Raw genomic sequence first — 17,616 nt, 5'->3', positions numbered from 1 at the left:
TTGCAAGTTTTAATGGTGTTTGTAAATGATTTTGCTTATGTTATGGAATACAGCAAAATACTGACTCGAGAACAAATCACAACTTCTAAAACATTTGTCCCCAAAGTCAGACAGTTTATAAGATCTTAGCCTTAATAAAACAAGATCTATGGAGTTTTGCAAATCCATAAAAACTTCTAATGCCTGCATATTACCAAAAAACATGTTAATGCAAGCAATCACGACTTTGCCTTACATCCTTTCAAATCTGTCTTGTGCAGAGTTACGATTTTAATATTGAATATGGTTTTGTCATTCACATTCAGGCATTTTATTTGGATTTTTTTTTTAGGATTTTGCCAGAATTGAACACATGATTTAATACAGACATTTTGGGATTCCATCTCAAAATATTTTTTTATGGGCCTCGTTCTATTAAGTTATCTTAGCCCTAAGATCACCTTAAATGCATAACTACCTTATAAACCGAAGGTGATCTTAGAGTTAAGATTGCTTCATGGAATGATGCCCTGATCCAAAATCTGAAATTCCTGAAAGCATGGAATCCTGCTAAATTCTCAACCTGGTGTTTCATTTCAGAAGCTTTTCTAAGATTCAAGATTCCTATCTACCCAATCCTGTGTGTACTATTGTTTTATAATAAAACACAGTAAACAGACTAAGACATATAAATATAAGAAAATTTGTACATACATAAAACAAGAAAACAGAGAATGTAAATACAAACCAAATGGACTCTCTGGAGTAACTCCTTTCTCCATCTCCAGGGGTTCACTGGTGCCCATCTTATTTTCAGCAGAGACTCGGAAGTAATATTCTGTGTCTTCGATGAGATTGTCCACCTTGTACGATGTTGATGTGGTCTTGTCAACCCTCGACCACATGGTTCTCTTGGCTTCACGCCTCTCTAGAACGTAGCCTGTGATTGGTGAGCCACCATCGTCTGTCGGAGGCTGCCATTCGAGGGAGACCGATGTCCTGTCAACATCCGTGATTTTGATTGGTCCTTTCGGGGTACTGGGTGGTCCTAAAATACAAAACCACCAGTTTGTAAAATAAAGCTGTTAACAATTCCTAGTTTAATGAAATATGACCCAACTCATTAGAGGACACATAATAACCAGAATAAAATGAGTGTTTTAATGATATAATAACTGCGTAAGTCGACACTGGCACCCATGGCAGGCGTGTACTATAACATCTTGCTTTGAATGTGCATGTTAAACTCTTTGACCTGGCCTGATATAGTAACAGGTTTGCCATTGAAAGCTCAAGAAGATGTGGTGAGTGAACAATTTTGTATTTGTTGAGGATGTGGCTCTATCAACAGGGACAGATATCCATCCTAGTCACGTTATGCCAAACTGAATGACCATGGAAGTTCTAAAAATAGTTTTTTAGATTGAATATTTCTGAATATATTTCTGTATTTTTTAAATTAGTTTTATATATATATTTTTACTTCAGCAATTTAAAAAATAGGTTATATTTCACAAAATATTGTGTTTCTTGCCAAAAACAATTATTTCTTCTTCAAATTCAGGCAAAAGATCCATCATTAATAATTTATGCTGGTAAAAAATTGTCTTCTAAATATTTCTGAAGAGTGTATTATTGTACAAACCTGCAGGTCTCTGAGGTTTCACTGCCTTGTCCGTCTCTTCAGGTTCACCGTATCCAACCTCGTTCTTAGCATACACCGAGAAGAAATACCCAACTGTGTCCTTCAACTTCTCAACCTTGAAGGTCGTGTCATAGGCCTTGACCTCTTCAACCTTGACCCACTCATCAGCAGTCTCCTCACACTTCTCAATCTTGTAACCTGTCACCTTTGACCCTCCATCTTCAGTTGGTGGTTTCCAGTCGATGATAACAAAATCTTTTCCGACCTTTGACACCTTCAGTTGTTTGGGTGGTCCAGGGGGCACTGAAAAGGTATAAATTAATAAATTTAACTCTTTCAAGTTATTATTTTAGTCAGGTTAAAGAAAGACCAAATTGTAAATCTTGTTTGAAATGTTTTTCTTCTGAAATAGATTTGAAGAAAATTTTATAAATAATATTTAGTGTTCATTTTAATGTTCAATTACTTTCATGTTAAATGCAATCAAATTACTTACACAATATCCTGGCAATACACCTCTAAGTTATACCTTTCTGATCTGTCGAGAACAAGGGTTTAACTAAGATGCGACCAAAGCCTATTACTAGCTGAAGTTTAGTTCAAAGATATCACAACTTATTATTATATATAATGACATCCAATAGCCGATGACTAATAATTCAATGTGTTCTAGTGGTGTCGTTAAACAAAACAAACTTTTATTATATATAATTACACATAACAGACTGATTTAATAACTTTAAAGAAATGCTAAAATTAGATACAGTTTTATTTATTTGTTGATATTGTAACTTGTTTATCAAATACAGTATCGCAACACTTTGATTTTAAAAATATAAACATTTAATGACTTGGCTAAGAAAACAAAAGTTTTAACACTCACATATTTTCTTCATAGGTTTGGCAGTATCCACTGATTCCAGAGCAGGACTTTCACCCTCACTGTTGACCGCCGTAACACGGAAATAATACTCTGTTCCATCTTTAAGATCAGGAACTGTGAACTTGGTCGTTGAACCATCCACTTTTCCAGCCTTGGTCCACGTTGACCTTGTTGAAGGTCGCATCTCTATATTGTAGTTTGTGATTGGCTGGCCTCCATCATCTTCTGATGGTTTCCATGTCAGGTCGGCTGATTGGTCAGTTACATTGTCAATCACCAACGGTCCAACAGGCTTAGTTGGTTTGTCTGAAAATAATGGAACTTTAAAATGAATCTCAAAATAATCTAACTATGTAAAGTCAAAATATAATCTGTCACACATTGGTCCATTAAACAAACTTTAATCATTATACTGAAGCAGTGTCATCCTTAACAATATTTCCCACACCATAAAATCATAACTAAAATGTGTCAAGTGCTTCATTAAATAAAACATTTCTTCCTTCCATAACGAAACACTCTTAGCAACCTTGCAAGTGTTTACAGTGTGCCCAAAATGGTTTTGTTTATGCAATGGAGTACAGCAAAACTATTCTAACAAACAAAATAAACTCATAACATTTGATAAATTATTACTTCTTTGACAATTAAAATTTTACCAACACAAAATTTTAATATCTGCATACTGCAAGTTTCTTTCCCTGTGACTACTGAAAGGTAATTTGGGCCATGGAACTAAACATACATGTTTGTATATGAAAGGATTTGATGGTGTAGTGGTTTAGCAATCAGATGTAAGGTTAAAAAGTACTGGGTTTACATCTCCCTTTACTTGCTCCTACCCAGAGCAATGTTTTAGTTTAGTGGGAAGGTATATGGCCACTACACAACCTTCTCTCTCACTAACCACTAACAACTAATCCATTGTCCTGGACAGACAGCTTAGATAACTGAGGTGTGTGCCCAGGATAATGTCCTTGAACTTTAATTGAATAAAATCACACAAATAAAGATAGTACGAATGAATTTTATTTCAAAATAGTGGAAATAAAATTCAGTTGTTTAATTACAATTCCTATTTTAAGGATTTAGGTTCCCATCTGTACAACCCTTTTGATGCTATAGTGTGTCTTAAATCAAAATGAAACAAATAAAACAAGCTGCAAGATGAAATAAAAATCTGTAATATATATATAAAATAAGAACAAGAGCAAACATAAAATTATACAAACCAAATGGACTCTCTGGAGTAACTCCTTTCTCCATCTCCAGGGGTTCACTGGTGCCCATCTTATTTTCAGCAGAGACTCTGAAGTAATATTCTGTGTCTTCGATGAGATTGTCCACCTTGTACGATGTTGATGTGGTCTTGTCAACCCTCGACCACATGGTTCTCTTGGCTTCACGCCTCTCTAGAACGTAGCCTGTGATTGGTGAGCCACCATCGTCTGTCGGAGGCTGCCATTCGAGGGAGACTGATGTCCTGTCAACATCCGTGACTTTGATTGGTCCTTTCGGGCTAGTGGGTGGTCCTAAAATACAAAGGTGTGAGAAATAAAGCTTTTAACAATTCCTAGTTCAATGAAACATGATACAGCTCATTAGAGGACACAAAATAACCAATATAAAATGAGTGTTAATGATATAGTAAGTCCTGTCCTGGATGAAGGAGCCGGTGAAAGTCAACACATGTGCCCATGACAGGCGTGTGCTATAACAGCTTGCTCTGAATGTGCATGTTAAACTCTATGACCTGGCCTGATATAGTAACAGCTCTGCTGTTGAAAGTTCGAGAAACTGTGGTGAGTGAACAATTTTGTATTTGTTGAGGACGTGGCTCCATCAACAGGACAGATATCACGTTACGCCAAACTAAATGACCATGGAAGTTCAACAAATGGTTTTATAGATTGAACATTTCTATCTCTAAATTTAATAACCTATCATTGTATTTTTTAAATCAGTTTTTATATATATTTGTTTGCATTCAGCAATTTAAAAAATAGGTTATATTTCACAAATTGTGTTTCTTGCCAAAAACAAATATTCATCATTAATCATTTATGCTAGTAAAAAATTGTCTTCTTCTAAATGTTCCTAAAGAGTGTATTATTGTACCAACCTGCAGGTCTCTGAGGTTTCACTGCCTTGTCCGTCTCTTCAGGTTCACCATATCCAACCTCGTTCTTAGCACACACCGAGAAGAAATACCCAACTGTGTCCTTCAACTTCTCAACCTTGAAGGTCGTGTCATAGGCCTTGACCTCTTCAACCTTGACCCACTCATCAGCAGCCTCCTCACACTTCTCAATCTTGTAACCTGTTACCTTTGACCCTCCATCTTCAGCTGGTGGTTTCCAGTCAATGATAACAAAATCTTTTCCGACCTTTGACACTTTCAGTTGTTTGGGTGGTCCAGGGGGCACTGAAAAGGTATAAATTAATAAATTTAACTCTTTCAAGTTATTATTTTTTGTCAGGCTAAAGAAAGACCAAATTGCAAATCTTGTTTGAAAAATATTTTTCCTGAACAGAGTTGAAGAAAATTTAATAAATAATATTTAGTGTTCATTTTAATGTTTAATTACTTTCATGTTAAATGCAATCAAATTACTTACACAATATCCTGGCAATACACCTCTAAGTTATACCTTTCTGATCTGTCGAGGACAAGGGTTTAACTAAGATGCAACCAAAGCCTATTACTAGATGAAGTTTAGTTAAAGATATTCTAACTTATTATTTTATATAATTACACATAACACGCTGGGCCCCAATTTCACAAAACATCTTAAGTCTAGTTTTTCACATAAACATAAATCTATGGCTAAACCACAATTCTTATTACTATTATAGTACAACAAATATTGTTAGATATACACATATTTCTTTTTTTTTTTGTCTTTAAAATGCTCCATCTTCCGTAATGATGCAATTTTCTGTGTGAAATAGATGCCAAATATGTGTAAACGCACAGCTGGTATAACTACTAGTAGCAGATGTAAACTTACGATGTTTAGTGAAATAGGCCCTGATTTAATAACTTTAAAAAAAATGCTAAAATTAGATACAGTTTTATTTATTTGTTGATATTGTAACTTGTTTATCAAATACAGTATCGAAACACTTTGATTTTAAAAATATAAACATTTAATGACTTGGCTAAGAAAACAAAAGTTTTAACACTCACATATTTTCTTCATAGGTTTGGCAGTATCCACCGATTCCAGGGCAGGACTTTCACCCTCACTGTTGACCGCCGTAACACGGAAATAATACTCTGTTCCATCTTTGAGATCTGGAACTGTGAACTTGGTTGTTGAACCATCAACTTTTCCAGCCTTGGTCCATGTTGACCTTGTTGAAGGTCGCATCTCTATATTATAGTTTGTGATTGGCTGGCCTCCATCATCTTCTGATGGTTTCCATGTCAGGTCGGCTGATTGGTCAGTTACGTTGTCAATCACCAAAGGTCCAACAGGCTTAGTTGGTTTGTCTGAAAATAATGGAACTTTAAGATGAATCTCAAAATAATCTAACTATGTAAACTAAAAGTATAGTCTGCCACACATTGGTCCATTAAACCAACTTTAATTATTATACTGAAGCAGTGTCATCCGTAACAATATTTCCCACACCATATAATCGTAACTAAAATGTGTTAAGTGCATCATTAAATAAAACATTTCTTCCTTCTATAATGAAACACTCTTAGCAACTTTGCAAGTGTTTACAGTGTGCCCAAATGGTTTTGTTATGCAATGGAGTACAGCAAAACTATTCTAAAGAACAAAACAGAACTCATAACATTTGATAAATTATTATTTCTTTGACAATTCACGTTTTATCTACAAAAAAATTTAATATCTGCATATTGCAAGTTTCTTTTCCTGTGGCTGTTGAGAGGTAATTTGGGCCATGGAACCAGACATATATGAAAGGATTTGGTGGTGTAGTGGTTTAGCAATCAGATGTAAGGTTGATAGATACTGAGGTTACATCCCTTTACCCAGAGCAATGTTTTAGTTTACTGGGAAGGTGTATGGCCACTACACAACCTTCTCTCTCACTAACCACTAACTACTAACCCATTGTCCTAGACAGACAGCCCAGATAACTGAGGTGTGCCCAGGATAACGTGCTTGCACCTTAATTGGATAAAAGCATGAAAATAAATATAGTATGAATTTTATTTCAAAATGGTGGAAATATAATTCAGTTGTTTGATTACAATTCCTATTTTAAGGATTCAGGTTTGATGCTATAGTGTGTCTTAAATCATAATGAAACAAATAAAACAAGCTGCAAGATGAAATAAAAATCTGTAATATATATATAAAATAAGAACAAGAGCAAACATAAAATTATACAAACCAAATGGACTCTCTGGAGTAACTCCTTTCTCCATCTCCAGGGGTTCACTGGTGCCCATCTTATTTTCAGCAGAGACTCGGAAGTAATATTCTGTGTCTTCTATGAGATTGTCCACCTTGTACGATGTTGATGTGGTCTTGTCAACCCTCGACCACATGGTTCTCTTGGCTTCACGCCTCTCTAGAACGTAGCCTGTGATTGGTGAGCCACCATCGTCTGTCGGAGGCTGCCATTCGAGGGAGACTGATGTCCTGTCAACATCCGTGACTTTGATTGGTCCTTTTGGGGTACTGGGTGGTCCTAAAATACAAAAACACCAGTTTGTAAAATAAAGCATATGACTATTACTAGTTTTTGAAAATAACTATTAGAGGATAACAAAAAAAGAAGAATCTAATTTAAATTGGAGTATCAGTGTTATAGATGCATCTTTACTATTAGAAGCTGCAAAGGTTACACTTATAGAAATGCTTTAATGCAGAAGTGGGTGTTTTTTTCTTTTATTGTGATACTGGTCTAATGAACCATTCACTGAACAATTTGGTCAAAGACACAGATTAATTTACCAATTACTATTCAGTTTATGTTATGCAAAACTAAATAACTGTTTTAGAAGCACTCTCTCATTAATAAAATATTAACAATATTGTTGTGGAAATTCATTGATCTGTTTTATCATTGTGTTTTTGGTATTATTTGCATTGTAAAATTGTTTTTGCTCCTCATTTTCAAAGAGAGATTGTATTCAATGGAAAAACTAAAGCTTTCTGCAAACATGCATTATTTTCAGATTTAGGTATTGATTCCTTCCTAAAGAAAGAGAGAGAGAGAGAGAGAGAGAGAGAGAGAGAGAGAGAGAGAGAGAGAGAGAGAGAGAGAGAGAGAGAGAGAGAAAGAGAGAAAGAGAGAGAGAGAGAGAGAGAGAGAGAGAGAGAGAGAGAGAGAGAGAGAGAGAGAGAGAGAGAGAGAGAGAATTTTTACATGCCCCTATACCACTTAGGTTTTCGGCATATCCCTTTCTAATCATTTATGTTTACAATGAGTGTATTTTATTTCTGAAGAGAGTATTATTGTACAAACCTGCAGGTCTCTGAGGTTTCACTGCCTTGTCCGTCTCTTCAGGTTCACTGTATCCAACCTCGTTCTTAGCACACACCGAGAAGAAATACCCAACTGTGTCCTTCAACTTCTCAACCTTGAAGGTCGTGTCATAGGCCTTGACCTCTTCAACCTTGACCCAGTCATCAGCAGTCTCCTCACACTTCTCAATCTTGTAACCTGTGACTTTTGACCCTCCATCTTCAGTTGGTGGTTTCCAGTCGATGATAACAAAATCTTTTCCGACCTTTGACACCTTCAGTTGTTTGGGTGGTCCAGGGGGCACTGAAACGGTATAAATATTAAAAATAAATGACTGCTTTTTTGTCATGTAACATAACCAAACATTTGAACATTTAAAAAGCAACAACATCCCTTTTACAGACAGAACACATATAGCATTCCAAGACGTGTTGAAATAGGATAAAAGTGCATCAAGATTGACTGATCTTGATTCCCATAAGGAAGGAAATGGTTTAATTAACGATGCACTCAACACATTTTATTTACAGTTATATGGCATGAGACATATGGTTAAGGACCACACAGATATTGAGGGAGGAAACCCGCTGTTGCCACTTCATCGGCTACTCTTTTCGATTAGCAGCAAGGAATCTTCTGTATGCGCCATCCCACAGACAGGACAGCACATACCACGGCCTTAGATGTACCAGTCGTGGTGCACTGGCTGGAATGAGAAATAGCCCAATGGGCCCACTGATGGGGATCGATCCCAAACTAACCACACATCAAGCAAACGCTTTACCACTGGGCTACATCCTGTCCTTGTCACAAAGCCTACTCCTTTCAGAAAGCAACAAGAAATCTTCTATATGCAATACAATACATATAACATCATACAGTAACAATACATATAACATCATACAATAACAATACATATAACATCATACAATAACAATACATATAACATCATACAATAACAATACGTATAACACCATAGCATACTGATTGGAATGGAAAGAAAGTCCATAAAAGGTGACCGATCCTGAAAGACATTTAACTTCAGGCACGCACTCTACTGCTGAGTGATACCCCACCCCTGTTGCTTAAGCCAAGTAAAGAATATTTTAACACTCACATATTTTCTTCATAGGTTTGGCCGTGTCCACTGATTCCAGGGCGGGACTTTCACCCTCACTGTTGACAGCCGTAACACGGAAATAATACTCTGTTCCATCTTTGAGATCAGGAACTGTGAACTTGGTCGTTGAACCATCAACTTTTCCAGCCTTGGTCCATGTTGACCTTGTTGAAGGTCGCATCTCTATATTGTAGTTTGTGATTGGCTGGCCTCCATCATCTTCTGATGGTTTCCATGTCAGGTCGGCTGATTGGTCAGTTACGTTGTCAATAACCAAAGGTCCAACAGGCTTAGTTGGTTTGTCTGAAAATCACAAAAGCACTAGTTTAATAATAGTAAAACAACATTTAAGAGAATTATATCCAGAAGGCTTATTGTTCAAACAAAAAAGAAGAAAAAACAATCAAATTATTTAAATTATTAAAATGATTTTCTTTTTTTCAGATGAATGCTGTAGCAGGGAATTTTAAATATTGTTAAAGAATGAATGAATGAAAGAATAAAAAAGAATAAAGAGAAAATAAAAGGATAGAAAGAAAAAAGAAAGAAAGGAAAAAATGAAAAAATAATGAATTAAAGACAATAAAAAACACAGATGAAAGAAAAAGACAAAAAAACCGCAACCAAAACCATAAATAAAAAATAAAGAAAGGAAGGTAAAAAGAAAGAAAGGAAGGTAAAAAGAAAGCAAGGAAGGTCAAAAGAAAGAATTGAAGGTCAAAAGAAAAAAGGTCAAAAGAAAGGAAGGTCAAAAAAGAAAGAATGGAAGGTCAAAAAAAAAGAAAGGAAGGTCACAAGAAAGACAGACAGAAAGAAACAGAACCAGTTAGAAACATGGAAACTTTATTTTATTCTTCTATCTTTACATCAACTCACTGAAAGGACTTCGAGGCGTGACCCCCTTCTCCATCTCCAGGGGTTCACTGCTGCCATGCTTGTTTTCAGACGACACACGGAAGTAGTACTCTGTGCCCTCGATCAAGTTCTCGACTTTGTACGAAGTCTTTGACGGGCTGACTTTGTCAACCTTGGTCCACATCGTCCGGGAAGCTTCGCGTCTCTCGAGAACGTAACCTGTCAAAGGAGATCCCCCGTCATCAGCAGGGGGCTGCCATTCCAGCATCACTGACGTCCTCTCTATGTCAGATGCTTTGATGGGACCTTTAGGTGTTGATGGAGGTCCTAGAAAAACACAATTTTACTGTGAAAACAGTACAGGGTTTCATCTAAAGGTGATGCCAAATGATACAAGTGAATTATAATAGAGTTGTATGAGAATAGAAAGTTTGTTTAAAGTTTGTTTTGTTTAACGACACCACTAGAGCACACCGATTTATTAATCATCGGCTATTGGATATATATGAGAATAGCAGATGAAATTGAGAAGAGATGAAATTGTGATATTTGTCATATCGAAATCAGCTATTCTCATTCAAGACACATGTACTGTGTGGCATTGTCTTAACTTAATTATGGGAACATTTTCAATAAGTAATGTGTTCATTATGGATTTTCAGTAATGCAGTACTATGGGAAAACCAGAACTCCATGAAAATGAGTCAGTTTGCATGGTCCCATTTCAAATATCAGTACAAAACAGAATCTCTCCATACTGAATACCTCTTTAAACTGGACACATTTACTTGATCACATGGGTGTCGGTTTTACAGAGGTTTCACTGTATTTTCATTTTGTCTGTGACTAAAAGACTTACGTGTAGGTCTCAGTTAATAGTTTTGAGGGATTTTTTCCCCCTATATAATAAAGCTATAATTTCACAAATCTCAATGTAGGAGCAATCATAAAGTAAAAAGTGGTCAGAAACTCTTCTAAATTTTGGTCAGCATTTTGTAATGGCATTATTTTTAGCTGTGTGACACACTTTTATGTAAACCATCTTTGATATTAAAAAGATGTTTTAAAAGCCTTTTAGGAACAAATATTTAACAAATTAAACATAAATACACCCAATTTTTATGATATATTCTTTGTATTGAGTAAATATAGATAATCATTTAGAAAAACAACAACAAATTGCCCAAGGCTAATGACATGTTTATACACATCATCAACAAAGTATAATGATATTGCACCAAAATTATACATATACCCATTACCCTCCGAAAAACAAATCTTATTTAAACAAAATATACATAGAAAAAGATACTAGACCCACAAGGCACAAACTAATGATTACAGTACCCCTTTTCCCACACAATCAATTCTGCAACAGTAGTAACTATATAATAAGAAAACAATATATTTGGAGATAAAACAAGATGTCACCTTCTGGTCTCTTTGGCTTAATGGCATCATCTGTCTCAGCTGGTTCACCGTATCCAACCTCGTTCTTAGCACACACCGAGAAGAAATATCCAACAGTGTCCTTCAACTTCTCCACCTTGAAGGTCGTGTCATAGGCCTTGACCTCTTCAACCTTGACCCACTCATCAGCAGTCTCCTCACACTTCTCAATCTTGTAACCTGTGACTTTGACCCTCCATCTTCAGTTGGTGGTTTCCAGTCGATAACAATGTAGTCTTTTCCTACTTTAGAGCTCTTCAGTTGTTTCGGTGGACCTGGGGGCACTATTAACACAAGGAAAGAGTTAGATAGACAGAGAAGAGATGAAAGCAATATCTATTTAACAATACCTCATAACATTTTAAATTATGACTACTTGGTATCTAACATATAATTATTTTGACACTTGGTTTAGATAGAGAGAGAGGAAAGGAAAGGACTGTTTGTTTAACAAGACCTCATAACATTTTAAATTACGACTATTTGGTGTCTAACATATGATTATTTTGACACCTGGTTTAGATAGAGAGAGAATAGATGAAAACAATATCGTTTAAGGATACATAATCACATTTAAATTATGGCTATTTGGCATCTAACATATGGTTAATTTAACACTCAGTTTAGATAGAGAGAGAAGAAAGGAAAGGAATGGTTGTTTACTGAAACCTCATAACATTTTAAATTACGACTATTTGACATCTAACATATGGTTATTTCAACACTTGGTTTAGATAGAGAGAGAATAGATGAAAACAATATCTGTTTAAGGATACATAATCACATTTAAATTACAACTATTTGACATCTAACATATGGTTATTTCAACACTTGGTTTAGACAGAGAGAGAAGAGATGAAAACAATATCTGTTTAAGGATACATAATCACATTTAAATTACAACTATTTGACATCTAACATATGGTTATTTCAACACTTGGTTTAGATAGAGAGAGAATAGATGAAAACAATATCTGTTTAAGGATACATAATCACATTTTAGACTCTGGTTATTTGGTGTCTAACAAATGGTTATTTTGACACTTAGTTTACATAGAGAGATATACCAATTGTGGTGCACTGGCTGGAATGAGAAAAAGACCAATGGGCCCACCAACTGGCATTGATCATAGACATCATTAATAATTATTGTGCTTACAGATCTTTTTCACAGGCTTGGCGGTCTCCTTCGACTCCAGTGGTTCGCTCTGTCCCTCCTCGTTCTTGGCAGAGACACGGAAGTAATACTCCACACCATCTTTAAGGTCCTCCACGGTGTATTTCAGGGTCTCCCCATCAACACTGCCAGCCTTAGTCCAAGTGGAGCGGGTCGAAGGTCGCAACTCAATGAAGTAGCTTTTGATTGGCTTACCACCATCATTCTCCGGAGGCTTCCATGTCAGGTCTGCTGATTGGTCAGTGACATTGTCAATAACCAATGGGCCAACTGGTTTGGATGGCTTGTCTGCAAAATGGATGAAATATTTTATAATATGGATGACATAAGACCAGTCAAAAATGTACCTAGTGCTAATATAGTTGCATAAGTACAAGTATCTTGTACTATTGTATGCTTATTCATGATCTACTTTACATTTATATAATTTTGATGACAATTTGATTTGTATATGTGAATGTAAAATCAAATAAAGTTGGAGAAATAAAATGTATATGCAGAAGCACCATGGAAAATATGGGACATGTTAACTGAGCTTATTTATCATTTTAAAAGTTGTGTGGTGAATAAAAGGGTGTTTACACTCCAAAGGATACTTATAGATACAATGAACCTGAAGGTGTGCACATTACTCAAGCTGATAAATTGAATACTACCTTTTTTCACTTTTAACATCCTTTAGATGAAGAACCCAAACTATTCATACAACTGTAAAAGTGCCATGCTGAAACTGATAGGTCATCAACTGCTGGGGTGAATGGGTGGTTCATGCACAAGTTCCACTAAAAGATTTGAGTAAAACTTAATTTTTTCTTTTCAGTGAATATTTAACCAAAACTCTTTTTAAAACCCCCCCCAAAAAACACCAGAAACATTTAACACAGAGACAAAGACATTGTTTGCTTTTTGGACATTACAAATATGGATGATGATGAGATGATTGGTGTAGCCACAGTATTTCCATTAAGGTATGGGACTACTTGACAGGGCCGTGCTCCACGTTTGCTATCAGTTGAGCTATCTCGATATCACCCAAACCCGGGGAACATGGTACCTGCAGTAATCATCCCCCAGAACTCTTAATTAATTGCATTTTCTCCCATTCCAAGACACATTCAAACATCCAAACAGTCAATAAAAAGAAAGAATCTTTCTTTGTAGATACTGTTTGGTGCATTCAAAGTCACATAAAATTGACTTTTCTACTGTTTTAAAATTAGGGTTGTGTACATATTAATAGAGGAGACATGCCCTCACCATCCTGACCACCCATCTCATCCTTACAGCCCTGGGGCCTAATTCACAACAACAAAAAGAGTTTGTTTTGTTTAATGACACCACTAGAGCACATTGATTTATCAATCATCGGCTATTGGATGTTAAACATTTGATAATTTTGACATATAGTCTTACAGAGAAAAGCCACTAAATTTGTCCATTAGTAGCAAGGGATTTTTTATACACACCACCCCACAGATAGGACAGCACATACCACAGCCTTTGATATACCAGTTGTGGTGCACTGGCTTGAACGAAAAATAGCTCAATGGGCCCACCAACGGGGATGGATCCCAAACGGACCACACACCAAGCGATCACTTTACCACTGGGCTATGTACCAACCCTTGTCCTTGTAAGTCTTTTTAAACTATTGGAAGATCACAAAGTTGTGACAGCCTAGTGCAATATTCACCTGGATAATCAGCAACACTTACCAAAAGGACTCTTGATTAAAACAGCTGTATCAGTCTCCAGTGGTTCACTGGCACCAGCCTTGTTCTCTGCAATGACACGGAAGAAGTATGACGTGTTTTCAAACAAGCCTTCAGGAGCGAACTCGGTCGTGTCTGCCGGGACTTTGCCAGCTTTGGTCCACGTTGCCTTCTTGGCGTCACGTTTCTCGATGGTGTAGCCAGTAACTGGAGATCCTCCGTCATCTGTCGGAGGTTTCCAGGTCAGGTGAGCAGAGTCTTTCTGTATGTCTGTGACGTTGAGAGGACCGACCGGGCTGGATGGTGGAACTAAAACAGACAGATGAAACCACTGTGAAACTAATTTAAAGGGACAGACCCTAATTTTTAAACACTAAGGCATTTTTTTCTTCACCTAGGCCCCAGTTTCAACCTGTAAAAATGGACACTAAGTTTGGCTAATATACAAGCCTGTAACAAATTTGGATAAAACAGAGTGAAACAAGAGTCTGTGACATTGAAATATCCTTCAAAATAGGCTAAAACGCAACTCGATAACCATTACTTCTCAGACACATGTGCGTTATTTTAAATATAAAAATGCATTTTGTTGTATTAGAAACACCAGGATGACCAGAAACACTTCAGTTCTATGGAAATGAATAATCTAAACAATAAAATATAAGTAATGTTTGATTTCAGTGATCATAAACGGCTCTAATAGTGAGAAATATGCCTAGTGTTTAAAAACTAGAGTCTGTTCCTTTAACAAATGTTTCATAATTTTAGTTAAAAGTACAAATGTGTTTGTTTAACGACACCAATAGAGCACAATGATTAGTTAGTCGTTGGCTATTGGATGTTAAACATTTGGTAAATCTAACATGGTAGTCTTCAGCGGAAACATGTTACATTTGCCCATTAGCAGCAATATATCTTTAATATACTTTCCCACAGACAGGACAACCCATACCACGATCTTTGATATGCCAGTCAAAGAGCACTGGCTGAGATAGAATTTATCCTGATATATTTCAAGAAAAAATGCCCTGTGGTTAAAAAAACCCAACCCCCCCTCCCCAAACAATTAACTTTTAAAAAATCATATTAAACCCAAATGATTTGGATATCCGAACTGTGTAAATATCATTAGACATGTTCTTGTAGGTAAAATAAGAAATTTTTTATATTTTCACAAAAAATATATTATTTGTTTTTACCAATTTTCCTTTTTGGTGTGACTCCATCAGATTCCAGTGGAACTCCGGGTCCAACATTGTTCACAGCAGTCACCCGGAACCTGTATTCAGTTCCATCCTTCAGCTTTTTGGCAACGTAAGACGTTTCTGGAACATCCACAGTGTCCAGCTTTTTCCATGTCTTTCCATCATCAGAGATCTCTATGTTGTAGGACTTCACTTTGGCGCCGCCGTCTTTCTTTGGTGCCGTCCAGGAGAGGGTCACGGTGTCTGCTTTTATATTGGAGAAACTGATTGGTCCTGGTTTGCCTGGTGCCTCTGAAATTTGAACAAGTTAAATAATAATAATGTTGAATATGAATATATTATGTTCAAGATCAATAAATATTGAAAATTATGTTAAATATGAATAAACTAGGTTATATATGAATAATTTAAGTTAAAGATATATCTCAAGTATGTTAAAAGGGAATACATTAGCATACAGTTAAAACCTTAAGAAACCAATCATGGGTTGCAAAATGACTTTATTAGTTTGTATTTTAATTCTGGTAAAAAAAAGCAACCATATGTTGCTAATTGGCTTTCTTGTGTCAGACAATGCACATTCCATTTATTAAAAAAAATCAACCATGGGTTATTGGTTGACATTATTGTTGTGTCATGTACTGTACATTAAATGAATAAGTCACCAACCACTAGTTGTTGATCGACTTTATTTTCATGTCATGTAGTCATGTACTGTACTTTAAATGTGTTTGAAAACCAACTATAGATTATTGTTGACGTTATTATTGTCAACGTTATTATTGTCATATGTGTAAGAAACTAACCACTTTATTATGGTTTTTGGTTGATTTCATTACTGTGTCATATACAGTACTATATGTTTGTAAAAAAACAAAACAACAACCATAGATTGTTGGTTGATTTTAATATTATGTCATGTACTGTACTTTAATTGTTAGAAAACCAACCATAGTTTGTTTGTTGATTTTACTGTAGTTTCATGAACTGTACATTAAATTTGTTATAAACCAACCATGGACATTAGCCAATTTTACTATGTACTATACTTTAAATTTGTTATAAACCAACCATAGACTGTTAGCCGATTTTACTAGGTACTGTACTTTAAATTTGTTATAAACTAACCATGGACTGTTAGCCGATTTTACTATGTTCTGTACTTTAAATTTGTTATAAACTAACCATGGACTGTTAGACAATTTTACTATGTACTGTACTTTAAATTTGTTATAAACCAACCATAGACTGTTAGCCGATTTTACTACATGTATGTACTGTACTTTAAATTTGTTATAAACTAACCATGGACTGTTGGCTGATTTTACTATGTACTATACTTTAAATTTGTTATAAACTAACCATGGACTTTTAGCCGATTTTACTATGTACTGTACTTTAACTTAGTTATAAACTACCATGCACTAGCTGTTGGCTGATTTTAATATTACATCATATACTGTACTTTAAATTTTGTTAGAAAAACAAGCATGGACTGTTGGTTGATTTTACAGTTGTTTCCTGTACTGTACCTGGAGCTCTCCTTGGTATGACTTCATCCTCTGATTGAAGAGGTTCACTTGCTCCTTCCTCATTGACCGCGATCACTCTGAACAAATAGGGCGTGTCCTCGATCAGCTTGCCAATGTTATACGTGAGCGTATCGGACTTAACGGAACCGACCTTTGACCACGAGGACTTCCTGGTGTCACGTTTCTCAATGATGTATTCTGTGAGAGGTGAGCCACCATCAGATTTAGGTGGTTGCCAAGTTACTGTGACGCTCTCGTCGGTCAGGTCTGAATGGACCAGTGGTCCAACTGGTGCAGTGGGCTTATCTACAAGATGTGTAAATATTTATGTATATATTTATGTATATATTTATAAAAGAAAAATGTTGTTTATTTGCCATTTCAAAAACATTTACTAAAGAAATACAAAATTTAAGAAGGTAATTTTACTGATTATATTTGCTAATTTAAACAGAGTATGAACAAAAAGTGTGACACATTTACTTGTTTGTTTTAAAAATTAAAACAATAGTTGAAACAATAAAAAAACCATGTTAATATATACTCGGGATAAAATTTTAAAATTCACCCACACGCTTCAATAAAGCAAACAATACAAGAAAAAA

The 17,616-nt window shown here is 35.7% G+C and overlaps 1 protein-coding gene across 1 annotated transcript in view; it reads right to left on the bottom strand.

Annotated features, from left to right (window-relative positions):
* The window catches only part of LOC121387235 (titin-like), a 481,073-nt gene that overhangs the window by 87,090 nt on the left and 376,367 nt on the right, over positions 1–17,616 (bottom strand). The window contains exons 161-175 of the mRNA XM_041518261.1: positions 17,012–17,317; positions 15,474–15,770; positions 14,278–14,583; positions 12,545–12,850; positions 11,475–11,669; positions 9,958–10,263; positions 9,079–9,384; positions 7,962–8,264; positions 6,882–7,181; positions 5,698–6,003; positions 4,630–4,932; positions 3,740–4,039; positions 2,508–2,813; positions 1,625–1,927; positions 728–1,027 (exon numbers count right to left, since the gene is read on the bottom strand). Of these exons, the coding sequence (XP_041374195.1) occupies positions 728–1,027; positions 1,625–1,927; positions 2,508–2,813; positions 3,740–4,039; positions 4,630–4,932; positions 5,698–6,003; positions 6,882–7,181; positions 7,962–8,264; positions 9,079–9,384; positions 9,958–10,263; positions 11,475–11,669; positions 12,545–12,850; positions 14,278–14,583; positions 15,474–15,770; positions 17,012–17,317 (4,443 nt within the window). The remainder of the gene's footprint in view (positions 1–727; positions 1,028–1,624; positions 1,928–2,507; positions 2,814–3,739; positions 4,040–4,629; positions 4,933–5,697; positions 6,004–6,881; positions 7,182–7,961; positions 8,265–9,078; positions 9,385–9,957; positions 10,264–11,474; positions 11,670–12,544; positions 12,851–14,277; positions 14,584–15,473; positions 15,771–17,011; positions 17,318–17,616) is intronic.

Source organism: Gigantopelta aegis, chromosome 13 (genome assembly GCF_016097555.1).
Source record: "Gigantopelta aegis isolate Gae_Host chromosome 13, Gae_host_genome, whole genome shotgun sequence".
Lineage (NCBI taxonomy): Eukaryota > Metazoa > Mollusca > Gastropoda > Neomphalida > Peltospiridae > Gigantopelta > Gigantopelta aegis.
This window is presented reverse-complemented; position numbering and strand designations above follow the sequence as displayed.